At 42.7% G+C, this 13,592-nt stretch overlaps 1 protein-coding gene across 1 annotated transcript; it reads right to left on the bottom strand.

Annotated features, from left to right (window-relative positions):
- Positions 1-112: 112 nt before the first annotated feature.
- On the bottom strand, positions 113-2,141 carry nog2 (noggin 2). The gene has a single exon (XM_083904317.1). The coding sequence runs from the start codon at positions 987-989 to the stop codon at positions 354-356; it is 636 nt and encodes a 211-aa protein (XP_083760443.1). The 5' UTR covers positions 990-2,141; the 3' UTR covers positions 113-353.
- Positions 2,142-13,592: the final 11,451 nt, after the last annotated feature.

Consider the following 13,592-nt stretch of genomic DNA (forward strand, 5'->3'; position numbering starts at 1 on the left):
TCAGCATCAATGTTCAGTTGAAAAAAAAAAACAAGTTCACCTCTTGGAGAAGTGTAGCATATGCATTTCCATCTTCAAAGTCTCATAAAAAATATCAAAAAAAATAGCTCTTCCTCATGAAGTGCTCGTGTTTTCCCCAAAATCAACGTTTCAGGGTTGCGAATAAAATATGGTCCTGTTTCAATTCGAAAAAAATAGTTGCATTTTTCTTAAATATATACAATGTTGCTATTTCACTTAAAATGCTATATAAAAAAATAGATCTGCTATGGTGCCCACCTCTGTAGAGAGTTAACAGTGCAATAGAAACCGTATTTCCAGTCCACTCCCCCCTGGCGCTTCCTTGGAGAGAATCAGCACGAGCACTTGCACTCTGAGATGATTGGGTATTGCACCTGTATCCACAAACAGTGTTTCGGTCTTACAAACCCCTGACAGTACCACCGCAGGAAAATCTTGTTGATTGACTTGACGGGTTTGCAGGACATGCCCTCAGGGAAAGAGCAGGAGCGCTCAGAGAAGCAGTTCCCCTCCTTGAGGTAACGCGGCCAAAATCTCACGCCCAAATCCTTCCAGGTGTACACCACCGGGCAGTGAGTGTAGGTCCACAGCCACTGGAGAAACTTTCTGCGCGCTTTCTTGCCCACTTTGACCCGCCTTCCATACGGGGTCTCTGTGAGGTCCAGTTTTTTAATCTCGTTGGGCATGGGTCCCTGCAGTTTCACCTGGCTGTCTGTCGCGGAGAGATTCACCAGCATGGGTGAACTGATGGACATGAAGTTGGGGTCAAAGTTGCTGCCAAGCTTTTTCCTCAGAGTCCTCTCGTCCAAGTCCTGCTCCCGGGGGTCGTTCTCCGGGTCCGGGTCCTCCTTCAGATCGGGAACAGGGAGTTCACGACTGGGCTTTGGACGGAGGAGAAAATAATGTTGGGAAAGTCCAAGGTGAACACACACCAGCACGTAAACGAGTAGAGTTTGTGAGAGGGCCATTATTCCTGTTTTGTTTCTGTTTGCTTTTTTCTTTGTTTTTTTATGCACCGGCACGTTTTTTATTTACTCGCGTAAATACTTTTCCCCCGGTTACTGTATTCTCTGCAATGTCTAACCCGGACCTGCATAAATAGTAGAAGTTCAGTCATGAGCAAGGCAATACTTTTAATAGACCTCCTCGGGTTTGAATGACATGGCGCGGTGTGCTTTGCTGTGAGAGCTCCTTCAGGTTTTGCAGTTTTTTTTCCCCCGCTGATGCAAAAACAGTGGCTCTGCTCTTCAGTCTAAAGAGCACAGAACAAATGGGGACAAAAAAAACTCCAGTCACTCTCTCTTCGGAATCACCCGCTCCCCTGAATTCACTGAGGGTTTCTTTCGGTTGTCATGGTTACCACAGGGACTCCAAGCCACGACAAATTGTCTATACTAGATGACAGCGGCCAAGGCCAGAGCTGCATGGAATGAAGTGTTTTTCTAAAGAGACAGAATAGATCCACAGCGTCCCCAAAGAGAGCGCGAGAACTGGCGCACAACAGAGTATCTCACCACGTTTGAAATGTCACGCGCCCGGCAATGAGAGCCGCCCTGGCCAATGTTATTTTTACGTACGGGTTTTATAAACGTGGCTTAACGACGCCTGACGCTCTCAGGTTTGACAAGAGTCCCAGTGAACACAATCCACGCACTGAGGGCTGAGTGTGTGTAGTCAGCCTCCCTGTGGTATTCCAGCAGCTGAATAACGCACCCTGAAGAAAATCCTCAAAAAACAAACCAAAAAAAACTTTGAGGTAAAGACGCTGTAGTCAGATGCAAGTCCAGCTCATATAGTAACAAGCATGTGTCTCTCCAGATGAAGATCTTAGGCTGTAATCCTCCCGCAGTGCATCTTACCAAAAAACAAACAAACAAATGTCAAGAGTTGCGTTCCATTCACTGTGGCATCACTGGATCATTGACAGAGAAGACGTCTCTGCACGACGACACAGTCCATATCACGCTGTTGTTTGATTACTGCGTTTTTTCTCCCCCTTTTCTTCGGTGTTAGTGGTGAATTCCTTCTCTCTGGTAGAAACACTGCAGAAGCAGAAGCAGAAGCAGGAGCTCCAGTCTGAGTCGCCCCGACTGCAGGAGTGTGGGTGACTTGGCGCAGGAGCGTTTCTTTGCTTAGGCGCACACTGTGTGAGTGTGTCTGTGGAGAGAAAGCTGCTCAGTCCCAAGTTAAATATCCCCCTCTGACACTTTGTACCGTCAGACGGACCTGCCCACTCCGTCCACTTTTACTATGATTGACAGCCCAGCTCCGGGCCACCCTCCTCCTCTCCTCTCCTCTCCTCTCCCAACGTGGAAAACACATCAGCCACAATCAGAGACGAAACATCATTTCATTTGTAATACTGAGAACCCCCCCCCCCCCCTTCACCGGCAGACAGTGATGCCCTAATAGCTCCAATATTCAGCTGAAGCTCCTCAGTTTCTTTCCCATGTCATTAATGAGGAAACGTTTAGTAGTTTGTCCACGGAAAGAGGGCATCGCATTCCACCTATGTTCGTTAGGATTTGGGTCTACACAGGAACTGGCCCATTGAACTCAAGGGTCACTAAATAGGCATGTAATTAAGGGCTATAAATGGTCATAATAACTAAGGGGTACTTTCCATGCTAAGCAGTCATTAGGCAATGCTGATTTTCCCCTTTGCTTCCACTATGTGTTCTCCTATTGTGTCGCTAATCAGATAAATGCATTTAAACATGCCTTTGTTCCATCGTAATAACTGTATAAAAATACATTTTTCAAAATTAGGCTGAGGCACTTGAACCTGTGGTTAGAGTTGACTTTAAGTCTGAACACATCATTTAATTACAACTAATTTAATAATGATAAAGAAAAAAAACACATACACACAGTGACTCTGTTGATGTAAAAAAATGGTTAAGGCTCAGTTTCCACACTGCTCTGTTTATCCTGCACACTTTGGATATGAGAGCCACAGTTCATGGCAAAATCGACCTGTCATTGTATTGTCTATTGTAGTGGTCACTAGAGGGCGTAGATCCAGCACTGAGTGGACCTGCAGTCAGAGCCTCCCCAGACTCTGCCTCTCTGTTTGACCACTCATGGGTTTGAGTGCATGTGGAAGGAATGTGCTCATAGTTATGGCATGGCTCAAGTGAAACTGAGTTGTGATTAATCACTAATGTTGGGGCAATTCTACCTAAATTGGAACCTGAATTATCCCTATTTGCACACACACACACACACACACACACACACACACACACACACACACACACACACACACACACACACACACACACACACACACACACACACGCACACACACACACACACATATATATATGTATATATATATTCCTTTACAATGTTTTGTATTGTATTTTTATTATTTTAATATTGCAATTGAATCACAATACATGTCACATTCATGCAATAACAGCTTAGATTATACAGAATGAGTTACCTGTTACCACTGAGCTAACCATTTTTTTCTACTGCTACGAATTAAACCCTAAACATAATTAGAATTAAATTTATTCAGCATTTCATGTCAACCACCACTGTCTTGTTTTTGAAATGATGAAGAAATGATGATAGATTTGGCAGCAAATAGTGGCATGAGGCCTCACAAGGGTGTTTCTGTTCTGTTGTCTCGTGTACTTACAGGAGTCAGTCATAGAATTGCTGTGGCCTAATGTAATCAGCCTTTCTCTATAGGGGCCCCCTCTTAGCTTTGGGCCCCAGGCAAATGCCTGCGTTGCCTTTGCTGTTGTAACACCCCTGCTGCCAACTTGTATGCAGACACACTAAGTCATAATCTGGTTAATGATTAGGGTGCCAGTGTAGACGGAGCCCAGTGGGCAGTCGGGACAGTAAGACTGAGCTAGCTACTGTAGAACTGGTCCTATCTATTGTCTCCAGGGGCTTGTCATTATGGGTCTTGAGGTGGTGGACTTAGAGAGAAAATTGCATGCAGGGAGAGACATTTTGCTCCGTATAGTTCCCGTCTCAAGCACTAATTCTGGCGTGCATTTTAGCAATGAGTCTTTCCCTTTCTCTCACTAATTACAAGAGATAAATATAAGAGAAGGAGGGAGGAAGGGACCAGTGAACACAGTGGTGTTGATGATGTTGAGTATAGGTTGTGGTGAAGCCTGATTGGTAGTGGTTTCAGAAAAGAGAAGTGGTTTGGGAGGTGTCAGTAGTGTGGTGCCGGATGGCAGTTTGCTGTGGAATGACTAATTAAATGAAGCCATAAAGGAACCCGGCTCGCTTTAACGAAGCCCGTCAGCCTCTGACGTGCAGGGCTGGGGGGGGGGGTGCACCTTGGAGAAGAGAGGTGGGGCTGGTGCTAAACACTAGGCTTGTATAACAAGGGGACTTTGGTTTTGCAATGATTGTTCACGCTTCCTTAGGTCTGAATAGGGCACATGGTGAGTGCACTGGGGGTTAGCCCTTAGGCAGAGATAGGAGCCCCTTCTCCCTTTCTGTTGTGACTGCAATACACACATCCGCAGCCTCACATAAAACACACACATACAGACATATACACACACACACGATCACCCCCATGGCTTTATACAAAGGACTCTAGCCAAAGTCCAGGTAAGAGTTTATGCAGTGTGGAGGCACAGCAAGGGTCAAGCCTGGCCAGTTGGCGGAGTGTGCCCACAGGAGACTGGAAGACCGGCTATAAAGGGAAGATAGATGATAGATACGTATAGTTACACACTGAATGTAGAGGACAGAAAGGACACAAACAAACAGCTGGGATATCAGAATATCAGTTTATGTTTTTTTTTTTGCAGATTTAAAGAAGCTAATATCAGAAGATAAGGAGGGTTAAGAGATTTGGCAAAGTGCAGGTAGCAGAGAGAACATTCCTCCCTTTAAATCAACAGATATGCCTTTAGTGTGGCTCCTAATTAGTGTTGTAGCTCTTGAGACAATGAGACACAAACTCACAACTGGACTTTGGGGCAAGAGTCATTTTAGTTTTCAGTGTACATGGACAGCACTGACTGAAGAAAACCTAAATGATCACTGTAATAAACATTAAATTGTAAATGTAATGTATGTTACAAATAAATGTAATTGCAAAAATGCAATTTCGGAACAACATTGCTGCGTCATCTTTCCACTTGAAGGTTGAGGGTTTGATTCCTGGCACCTCTATATCCCTGGGCAAGACACTTAAACCTAAACTGCTCCTGAGGGCTGTGATAGCAGTGTGTGAATGGCAAAACCGTAGCGTAAAGCAGTTCTGAGCTGTCATCGAGACTAGAAATGTGCCATATGAATACAAACCATTACCATTTACTATTATGGGGCTTCTGGTGGCAACAGTAAATATCAGTTTACAGTATGACAAGCCATGTAAGATTCAATAACTGAGTTGCAGCTGAGAGAAAACAACCAACTTGTGAGTTTTTATCTAATCCTAATCACTATTACTCTAACCCACTGCATGTAAATTACAGATAAAGTAAATAGCAGATAGCTGATGCATTTCTGCAGATGTTGATGTGTTCATTTCGGTCAAATTAAAAACAGGAACCAAAAAAAACGTAACCTAAAAATGTTTTAACAATAACATTTGTTTCTTCAGAAAAATACAATATAATAGCCCACATAAATATTTTTATACATAGCTATTAACTGGCAAGGCAGATTTGTTTTCTTGCATACATGTAGACATTGTGCCAAGTATTATAATAGGGTTTGCAAAGCACATAAACGGCTTTTCACCATTGCCTGTCAATATTATGTTGCCTCTTTTCCCTGCTGTCATTGCTATTTTCTACAGTCATATACCCCCAACCCAGCACCGCCACCACCCATATTCCACTCTGTCTCTGAGCCTTAACCCAAAGCAGATGACATGGGAGGCATGTCAAAAATCTGTCTCCCGTTAACACTACTTTTGAAGCCCCCCTCTACATTTTTTTCTCTCTCTCCTAAAATTCATCATAAAGCTACTTTTGCAATCACCCTGTAAACAGCATCAAAGTGATATTCTCACCCTTTTGTCTGATGAAATAAAATAATAATAATTGTATAGCTTGCCTTTGCTCTTGAAAGATCACCACACCACACTAATGTGCAATTTGAGGTTGTCTGAGTAAGACGCTGCATCTTTTGTTGTTGATGCAGCAAGCCAGTGGTTATGGAGAAAATGTTGCTCAATATTTGATGAGAAGCTGTGATAAAGACAATTATGTCATAAGTGGCTCAGTGACACTGTGGTGTGATGGAGGGGCTCACTTTGAAAGTGAAAGTGTGAAGGAATTAAAGAAAAGCATCACTGGGTTTAAAACACACCCACTGAATGAAGAGTATGAGGTATGAGGTACAGACAGAGTCAACACTGTCTGTGATGCTTGCTCCCTGCACCAGGAACCAGCTAGAGACACTAAGGGCCAATTCCAATTCCTATCTTAACCCTCAACCTTAACCCTCAAGCTCAACCCTTAATCTTAACTGGCCCTCAAACCAAGTGTTGAGGGTTATTTTGTCACTTAGAAATGGGACACCCCTTAAATGCAGATACGTCTTCAGACTGTAGGGGGCGGAATAACGCGAAAGCTGCGTCCAGTCTGTCAACTCCAAAAAGAAGACATTTACGTCACGATTATTTATTACGAGTCGTTTGTCAGTCAAGTTATTAGGTTGTCAGTTAGTTATAAGATGATAGTCATACAAATAACCACGGACATATTCAGCTGACAGTTACCACACACCACGGCTTATTGAAAAGTAAACGATAGCAAACGATCGCGTGTGCGCACCAGCCGGCTATTGACAAAAGATCGTAAAATAAAAATAAATGTTACGCAACAGTGACGTCAGTAATCCATAATATGGGCATAAACTAAGATAATACAATGGTTTTTATAATTTTTATATCTCTATTAACAAAGAAAATACTTAATTTGTAGCGTACTCGTTTCGCTGCTTTCGACGCAATCTTTGTTATGTGAAAACAAGCAAAGCCTTGTGGGTAGCCCTTGCTCCCAAGGGTGGTCTCGGAAAATCTCAATATTGAGGGTGATACAGCCCTTAAACTCGCCCATCAACTTAATTTTTCTGAGAATTGGGACAGCACTTGCACTAGCGGGAGCGCGCAATTTTGAGATTGAGGGTTAAAATGGAGGGTTAAGCAAGGAATTGGAATTCACCCTAATGCTTGCTCCCACTGAAAACAGGGCTGCCAGTGGGGACACAATGTAAGACAGATTTTAGCCACTTACCAAAATAAAATATGTTTTAATCTTTCTGTTATACAGCCCTTCTACACTCAAAAATTAAGTTTGTAAACCATTAATGTGCTGTATGTGTGTCAGTGCCTTATTCAACCACACTTTAAATACTCTTAACTATCCTTTTAAAATCATACATAGTCAATCATTTGCAAAGACAAGGGGAATCTTAAATAGAAATGCTTTTACTGGCATCAAAGCATAGTTTTAGCATGTTGCATAATGGGAGTCACTGGCTCTAATGTAATCATAACTCATCCTAAAGGGAATATGACTGTGTCAGAAGAACAAAAGTGTCTCTTTGAAAGATGTCAGTGCTTTAGTAACATTCAGTCACTGTAAAAATGTGTGAGCATGTGTGTGTCTGTTTAGACTGAGTGTTTTGGGCTTGAGGGATTGCTTGGAGTTAAGCTTTGAAAGAGCTCTAGCATTTTGTCGAAAGTGCATTAGAACGTGTCCTACTCCATTTTTGCTTTAGTTACACAGTGTGTAGTCTACATGCAAAGTTCTTAAATTTAATGTCTGAATTATTTGTAGGTGCGTTTTGGGCATAGGATTAACTAAGCCAATCAGAGTTATGCTTGTCAGTCTGAATCTGTATCTAGATGGTGTTGAGCCTAGAGGTGTCACCGAGATGATGGAGAAGATAGCTATGATGATAATTATTAATGTTATCTATTTTTAGATACACCTATTACACAACTGTCCCTGGTCTCTATCTCTCCTTTATTTTCTTCTCTTCTCTCCTTTCCAATCCCCTTTCCACCCACCTCCTTCTCCGGTCCCAATTGGTGGAGGCAGAAGGCTGTACACTTTGAGAGAAAGTGTCGCCAAGTGCTTGCTCATAGTGTTCCTATTGGGTCTTGACCTTATTATGTAAAGTGCCTTGATATAATGTATATTGCAAATAAAATAAATACAATTGAATTGAATTGAATTGAATTGACACTGCCATCCAAATGGCAAATTGGAAACTTGAAAAGTGAACAATTCGGATTAGCTCATGTGTGAGGTAAGCAGATCATCTGTGGGTACAGCAAGAACGTGGCCCTTGGCTCGGGCACGCTCTGTCCCATCAACAACTTCATTAACTGCACAAGATAAAGAATTGTAACAACATTCAACTTGCATTTAATTGAATAGGAAGGGGAGGAGGAGGAGTGCTGAAGCACATCCCTGTTTGTTTAACAAGCAGATTGTGCATGCACTGTGAACACGCCTATGCAGGCACATCTAATGCACCGGTTGAATGGGCATGAAAATACTGCACCACTGACTTTAGACCAGGTTATTGTTGGTCAGTGGTGCAGTGGCTTTCTGCTGCTTCAGTTTAGTAATGGCCAACAGTGCACCTGACCTCACCTAATTTTAAGACCAGCACACCCACGGACACTGTGGCCACTGGCTGTGAAACTTACAACTGTGTAGGGTGGAAACTGACAATCTGACACTTGCACTTTGCACAGTGGCCTGGTTTGCCTTGGCCGTGAGATAGAGCACTGTGAGCATTCACCATGCAATGCCTTTCTTCACAAAACACGTCTGCTCCTCTTCTTCTGTAATGATACCCAGCAACCTTTAATTGGAGGGTTGGTGTGACCTCATAGTATTCCAGGTCCTCTTTTCACATCTCACAAGACCTCAGACCATCCCATGCTCTTCTTCCCTTTCTCTTCCTTTGTCTTATTTTTTGTATAACTAGAGACGGGGAGCGAGAGAGAGAGAGCCTCATCCTTATTCTATTTTCTGCATCTCAACCCCCCCACCCCCTCCTATGCCACCTTCCCCTGCAGGGAGTGATGAGGGTGGATTTAAATTGATCACCGCCTTCCGGAAAACAACAGGAAAAAATAGTGCATTCCAAACGCCAGGAGGGTGTTCCCCCGGTCTTCCCTATGGCAGGATGACATCATTGGCCTGCTGCCCAGTTCCCACTGTTCACAATAGGGTCACTGTTGCCTTCTCCACGGTGGCATGTCAGCCAAGAGAGGCAGAGAAAGAAAGAAAGAAAGAAAGAAAGAAAGAAAGAAAGAAAGAAAGAAAGAAAGAAAGAAAGAAAGAAAGAAAGAAAGAAAGAAAGAAAGAAAAGGGTGTCAGAAAGGTTAATACCTAAAGACCCTTTCACTTTGAAACATGCGCAAACAAACATCTTTAGACAGCCACACAGACCAATGCTCCCTATTGATCTGCATAGGTTTCCACTGAGAAAAACTAATTTCATCTCACAAAATACAGGAGTTGTTGATCCACTGCCGCCACCATCTGTATGTTCAAATGTGTTATTTATTTGGATTTTGTAAATAGACTGGTGTAGGATAGTGAGCAGTTTACAAAAATGATACAAATGTTCAGTTGGATGATAAAGGAGTTTAAATAACCTAATTTATCTGATTATTTACAATACAGAAAATGCTTGAAAAAAGTGGATAAGTTGAAAGTTCTCTTATCATCATCCTTTTTATTTACTAACTAAATTTCATTTGACAGGAAATACTGTATGTCCACATGTCTTTCAGACATTCTATTCAACCTAGGTAAATCTGACCACAAGTAACTAGCAATTCAGTCCTTCTCCTAGCCATGAAGCCATTGTGTTGCTTTAGGTCATCTTTTTGAAATGAAACAGTTTGCCCACAGCCACTGACCACAACACATGTTCTCTCTCCTCAGCATGTGTGTTCTGTTGAGTCTAGAGCCAAGATACTTTCATATACTGGCACTGCATAACAAAAACAAAGAGGGGGAAATTCTACAATGGCATCTTCATGGGTCTGTGACAGGATTCAGATTGAGGTTGCCTTGTTTAAACATGGCAGCCTGTTAAACCACATTAAAATCTCCTGTGTCCTGGATGGAATGTTGTCATATAGCCCTGCAGGTGGCACAGACACTATGTGCCACACCAGTGTCATGACCTGAACACGTTCTGCCACCCCCAACCTCAATCAAGCATGTCAACAAATTGGCAGTGCTGGCCCCTGCTTCCCTCTGGCCCTATGTTTGTGGAACATGCAGGAGGGTAAGAAGGTGACAGCCTGTTGAGATGCCAGGAGGACTGGGAAGGTTTTGGCAAATGTCTCGCTAATGTGCAAGTGCACTCTGCCACCCAGGGGGGTTCCTGCCTGCTCGAGAAATTGACGAGGAGGGACAGGGTCTGACAACAGTCTGAGTGTGCACTGAGAGACATAGTTTGTCCAAGGGATGTACCAGATGTTGACTCACACTGGTTTACTAATCGGGAGCCACAAGTCTCTGGAGCCATGAATAAACAAGAACGTCTGCCTTTCTCTATCACCACTACATAATGGAAGTGGGCTTAGGGGTGTCTCTGGGTAATACATGAAAAGTGAGTAATGGAGTAAAAAAAAGTCATGAGAAATTGCAGTGGTGTTGTGGTTAAACACTAACAGAACAATTAAACAATTAAAGTCTCTTGACTCAATCAAGGATTTGAAACAGGAAACACCTAACAAACTACTTTGTTACACTAAACTACACTAAAGTGTCCCTGTTCATAGATAATAGCACTCAACATAATGCCCAACTTTTTAATTGTGATCTCTGCATGAGACATTTGTCATACAATGTAAAAAAAAAGAAAAAAAAAAGCTTATATCCACTCCTTGATCTGATCTTGAATGGGTTCTTCCTGCCCATTTTCAACCCCCAGAAAGTATCAATAACATTCAGTATAATTCTGCTAACAGACCAAGAGTCAGTTCAACTCAACTCTTTCAACTCAAAGGTTGTGGGTTTGATTCCCAGCTCCGCGTGTCTACATGCCAATGTGTCCTTACACTTAACCCCACGTTACTCCTGACAGCTTTGCCGGCAGCTTGTGAATAGGTATGAAAGATTAGTAATAGAAAATGCGCTGCACACAGATGAATGTTTGTGAATGGGTGAAAGCAGCTTTGAGTGTTCATCAAGACTGATCACTTTATAATTTAGCATTATGAATAAAAATAAGCCTTAATTGATTAATTAGTTAAATATTTAGAATTCTGAGACGGTGATTGGCGGAACATGAGTTAAGTCGGCGCTTTCTTTCAATTAGTTAAGGGAGATATAAATATTTGTAATTTATTTATTACTTTCTTACAGTATTTCCTGGCTGAATTTGAAACCTATGCTAGAGCAAGACACACACAGACAGAGAGAGAGAGCGAGACAGAGAGAGCAAGAGAGAAAGAGGGGGGGCAGGAAACAGCATGGCCAAACAGATCAAAAAGGAGGTAGTGATACCACAGATCTGAGTTGGTGTCAGAGCCAAACAGAATCCCAACTGTGGATTGAGCCAATAACCTTGCTGACCTTATTACTGCTGCCAAGAAGGTAATGTTTTTGATGGCTTATATCTGTTTGCTTCACTCAAAAAGTTTCCATTTAATTTTGTGGGTGGAAAAACCAAGTACAGTCTGGAGGAGATCTGATCGTGGTGGCGTCAGTGGTGTGTCATTCAGGGACGTGTTAGGAGTCAGTGCTATCGTCTATATACGAGTAAAATTTTGTGCAGATCTGGATGATGGAGGATTTTGCGGATCGAAATAAGTATTTTCGTTCTGGGAACTTAGAATGTATAGCATACCATTTTAAGTGCCTTGAGATAATGTATGTTATGAATCGACGCTATTGAATTGAACATTTGTTGTTGACCTAGAAGAGAAGGCACCCCATTTACTGAGGCAACACTCTTCTTCAGTGGCAGCAGGTTCGCCTTCAGCTTGCAGCCCTAAATTGAGTCCATTTTCTCACCATTTTATGTTGCAATCATTTATTACTTAAAAGTGAGTATTGAGCAAAAAGGGTGCAATCTTGAGCAGACCTAGACTGGAAGTTCCAATTAACACTGTTTTTTAGTGTGTATCTGCGTCATTACCTTGTTTAAGAAGCCCTGAAGGTTCAAAACAAACAGCTCAGCCATTGCTGAGAACGCTGTGTTTATTGTAATCTCGGGGCTCAGCGAGATCTCTGAAAATCCCGTAATAGTTACGTAAACAGCAGTTCTCCTGAACAGCAGATCCTCCTGCTCCGGGCACTAGTCTGGGTTCAATCGGTTGCGTACATTGAACCGCAGAAGAATAACGTCCGCTGTGGAGGTGTTTCACGAGCGACAGTGTCTTCTGACTCTGGGTCTGACTCCGGGTCAAAGTCATAAAAGGGACTGTGGCCGGGAGTCGTGAAGAAGCTATTTTTAAACACTGTTAAAACAATGTTTTGATAATGAGTAGCAGTGCATCCACCGTTCCAGAGGGGGGAGCTGCGCTTCTGAGAGCGGGTGTGCTGATTATGTCACTTCTGGGTATTGGCCAATCACAAGACAGTTGGGAAGGCTCTACACTGGCTGGCCAATCACAACACACTCTGTCTTCTGGGGGTGAGATTTCAGTCTGAAATATCGCGGCTGAGGAGAGCGTCAGTAAGGAGAGATTTCTATCGGCTCGTTTACAACTAGGAGGTTTTTCACCATAAAAACAAATTAATGTATGTAAGTAGACCTCCATAACTAACATATATGTGCAACAGGACCACTCTATGTGAGCTTTAAAGGTGAAGTAAGTAGTTTATAGTGCCATCTAGAGGAGAGACTGAAATTTACAACAAAGAACTGCTACACTGCTCACCCCCTCCCTTCCCTGAGCGCTACGGTATCCGCAGCTGGTCAAATGTCGTCCTCGTTGTCTTTCTCCGTGTCAGCAGATGAGGTTCGTGAGGTGAGGGAGAGGGCGAGCTACCGCGACTGTAGCAGACGAAGTTGAGAGAGTGGAGGCGGGACTTCCGCTACATGTAAAGAGACGCTTGATTTGTTCTCTCGCGTTTGTCCTTAAAGGCTCCGGTAGAAACATGGCGTCTCGCTGCTAACAGTGGCTATGCAACCGCGGTCCGCGACCATGTTATTTTACATGACTTTTTGAAACACTACGAAAATGAAACGACAACTATTATACAGCGACTAGACAATGCAGGAGCACATCATATGTATAAAAAAGTGGATTTTGGGTTATATAAACCCATAAATACTACACATTGTCCCTTTAAGAGACTAGACTTTGTTCTAAGTGTCTAATTAAGTGTCCATTAAAAAAAAAGAAAAAATCAATGTAGCCTGGTTAGCGCCATACTGCATGTCAAGCTCACACAAGATGGCGTACGAGTCTGGAAAGGGTGAACTCCCACTTCCAAGAGGTGTGACTAATCAAAATGCCTCTGTATGCAATTGGATAGAACCAATCAGACCAATGATTCGGATGATGTATGGAGAGTGACAGAAAATCTGTCAAAAAACTTGTAGTATTCTCATAGCGATGGCAATGGTAATCTAGTCTC

This window comes from Microchirus variegatus, assembly GCF_963457635.1.
Source record: "Microchirus variegatus genome assembly, chromosome: 17".
Classification (NCBI taxonomy): Eukaryota; Metazoa; Chordata; class Actinopteri; order Pleuronectiformes; family Soleidae; genus Microchirus; species Microchirus variegatus.

Excerpts from the sequence above, each read along its gene's own strand:
- nog2 (XM_083904317.1), bottom strand. The coding sequence starts at position 989 with ATGGCCCTCTCACAAACTCTACTCGTTTACGTGCTGGTGTGTGTTCAC.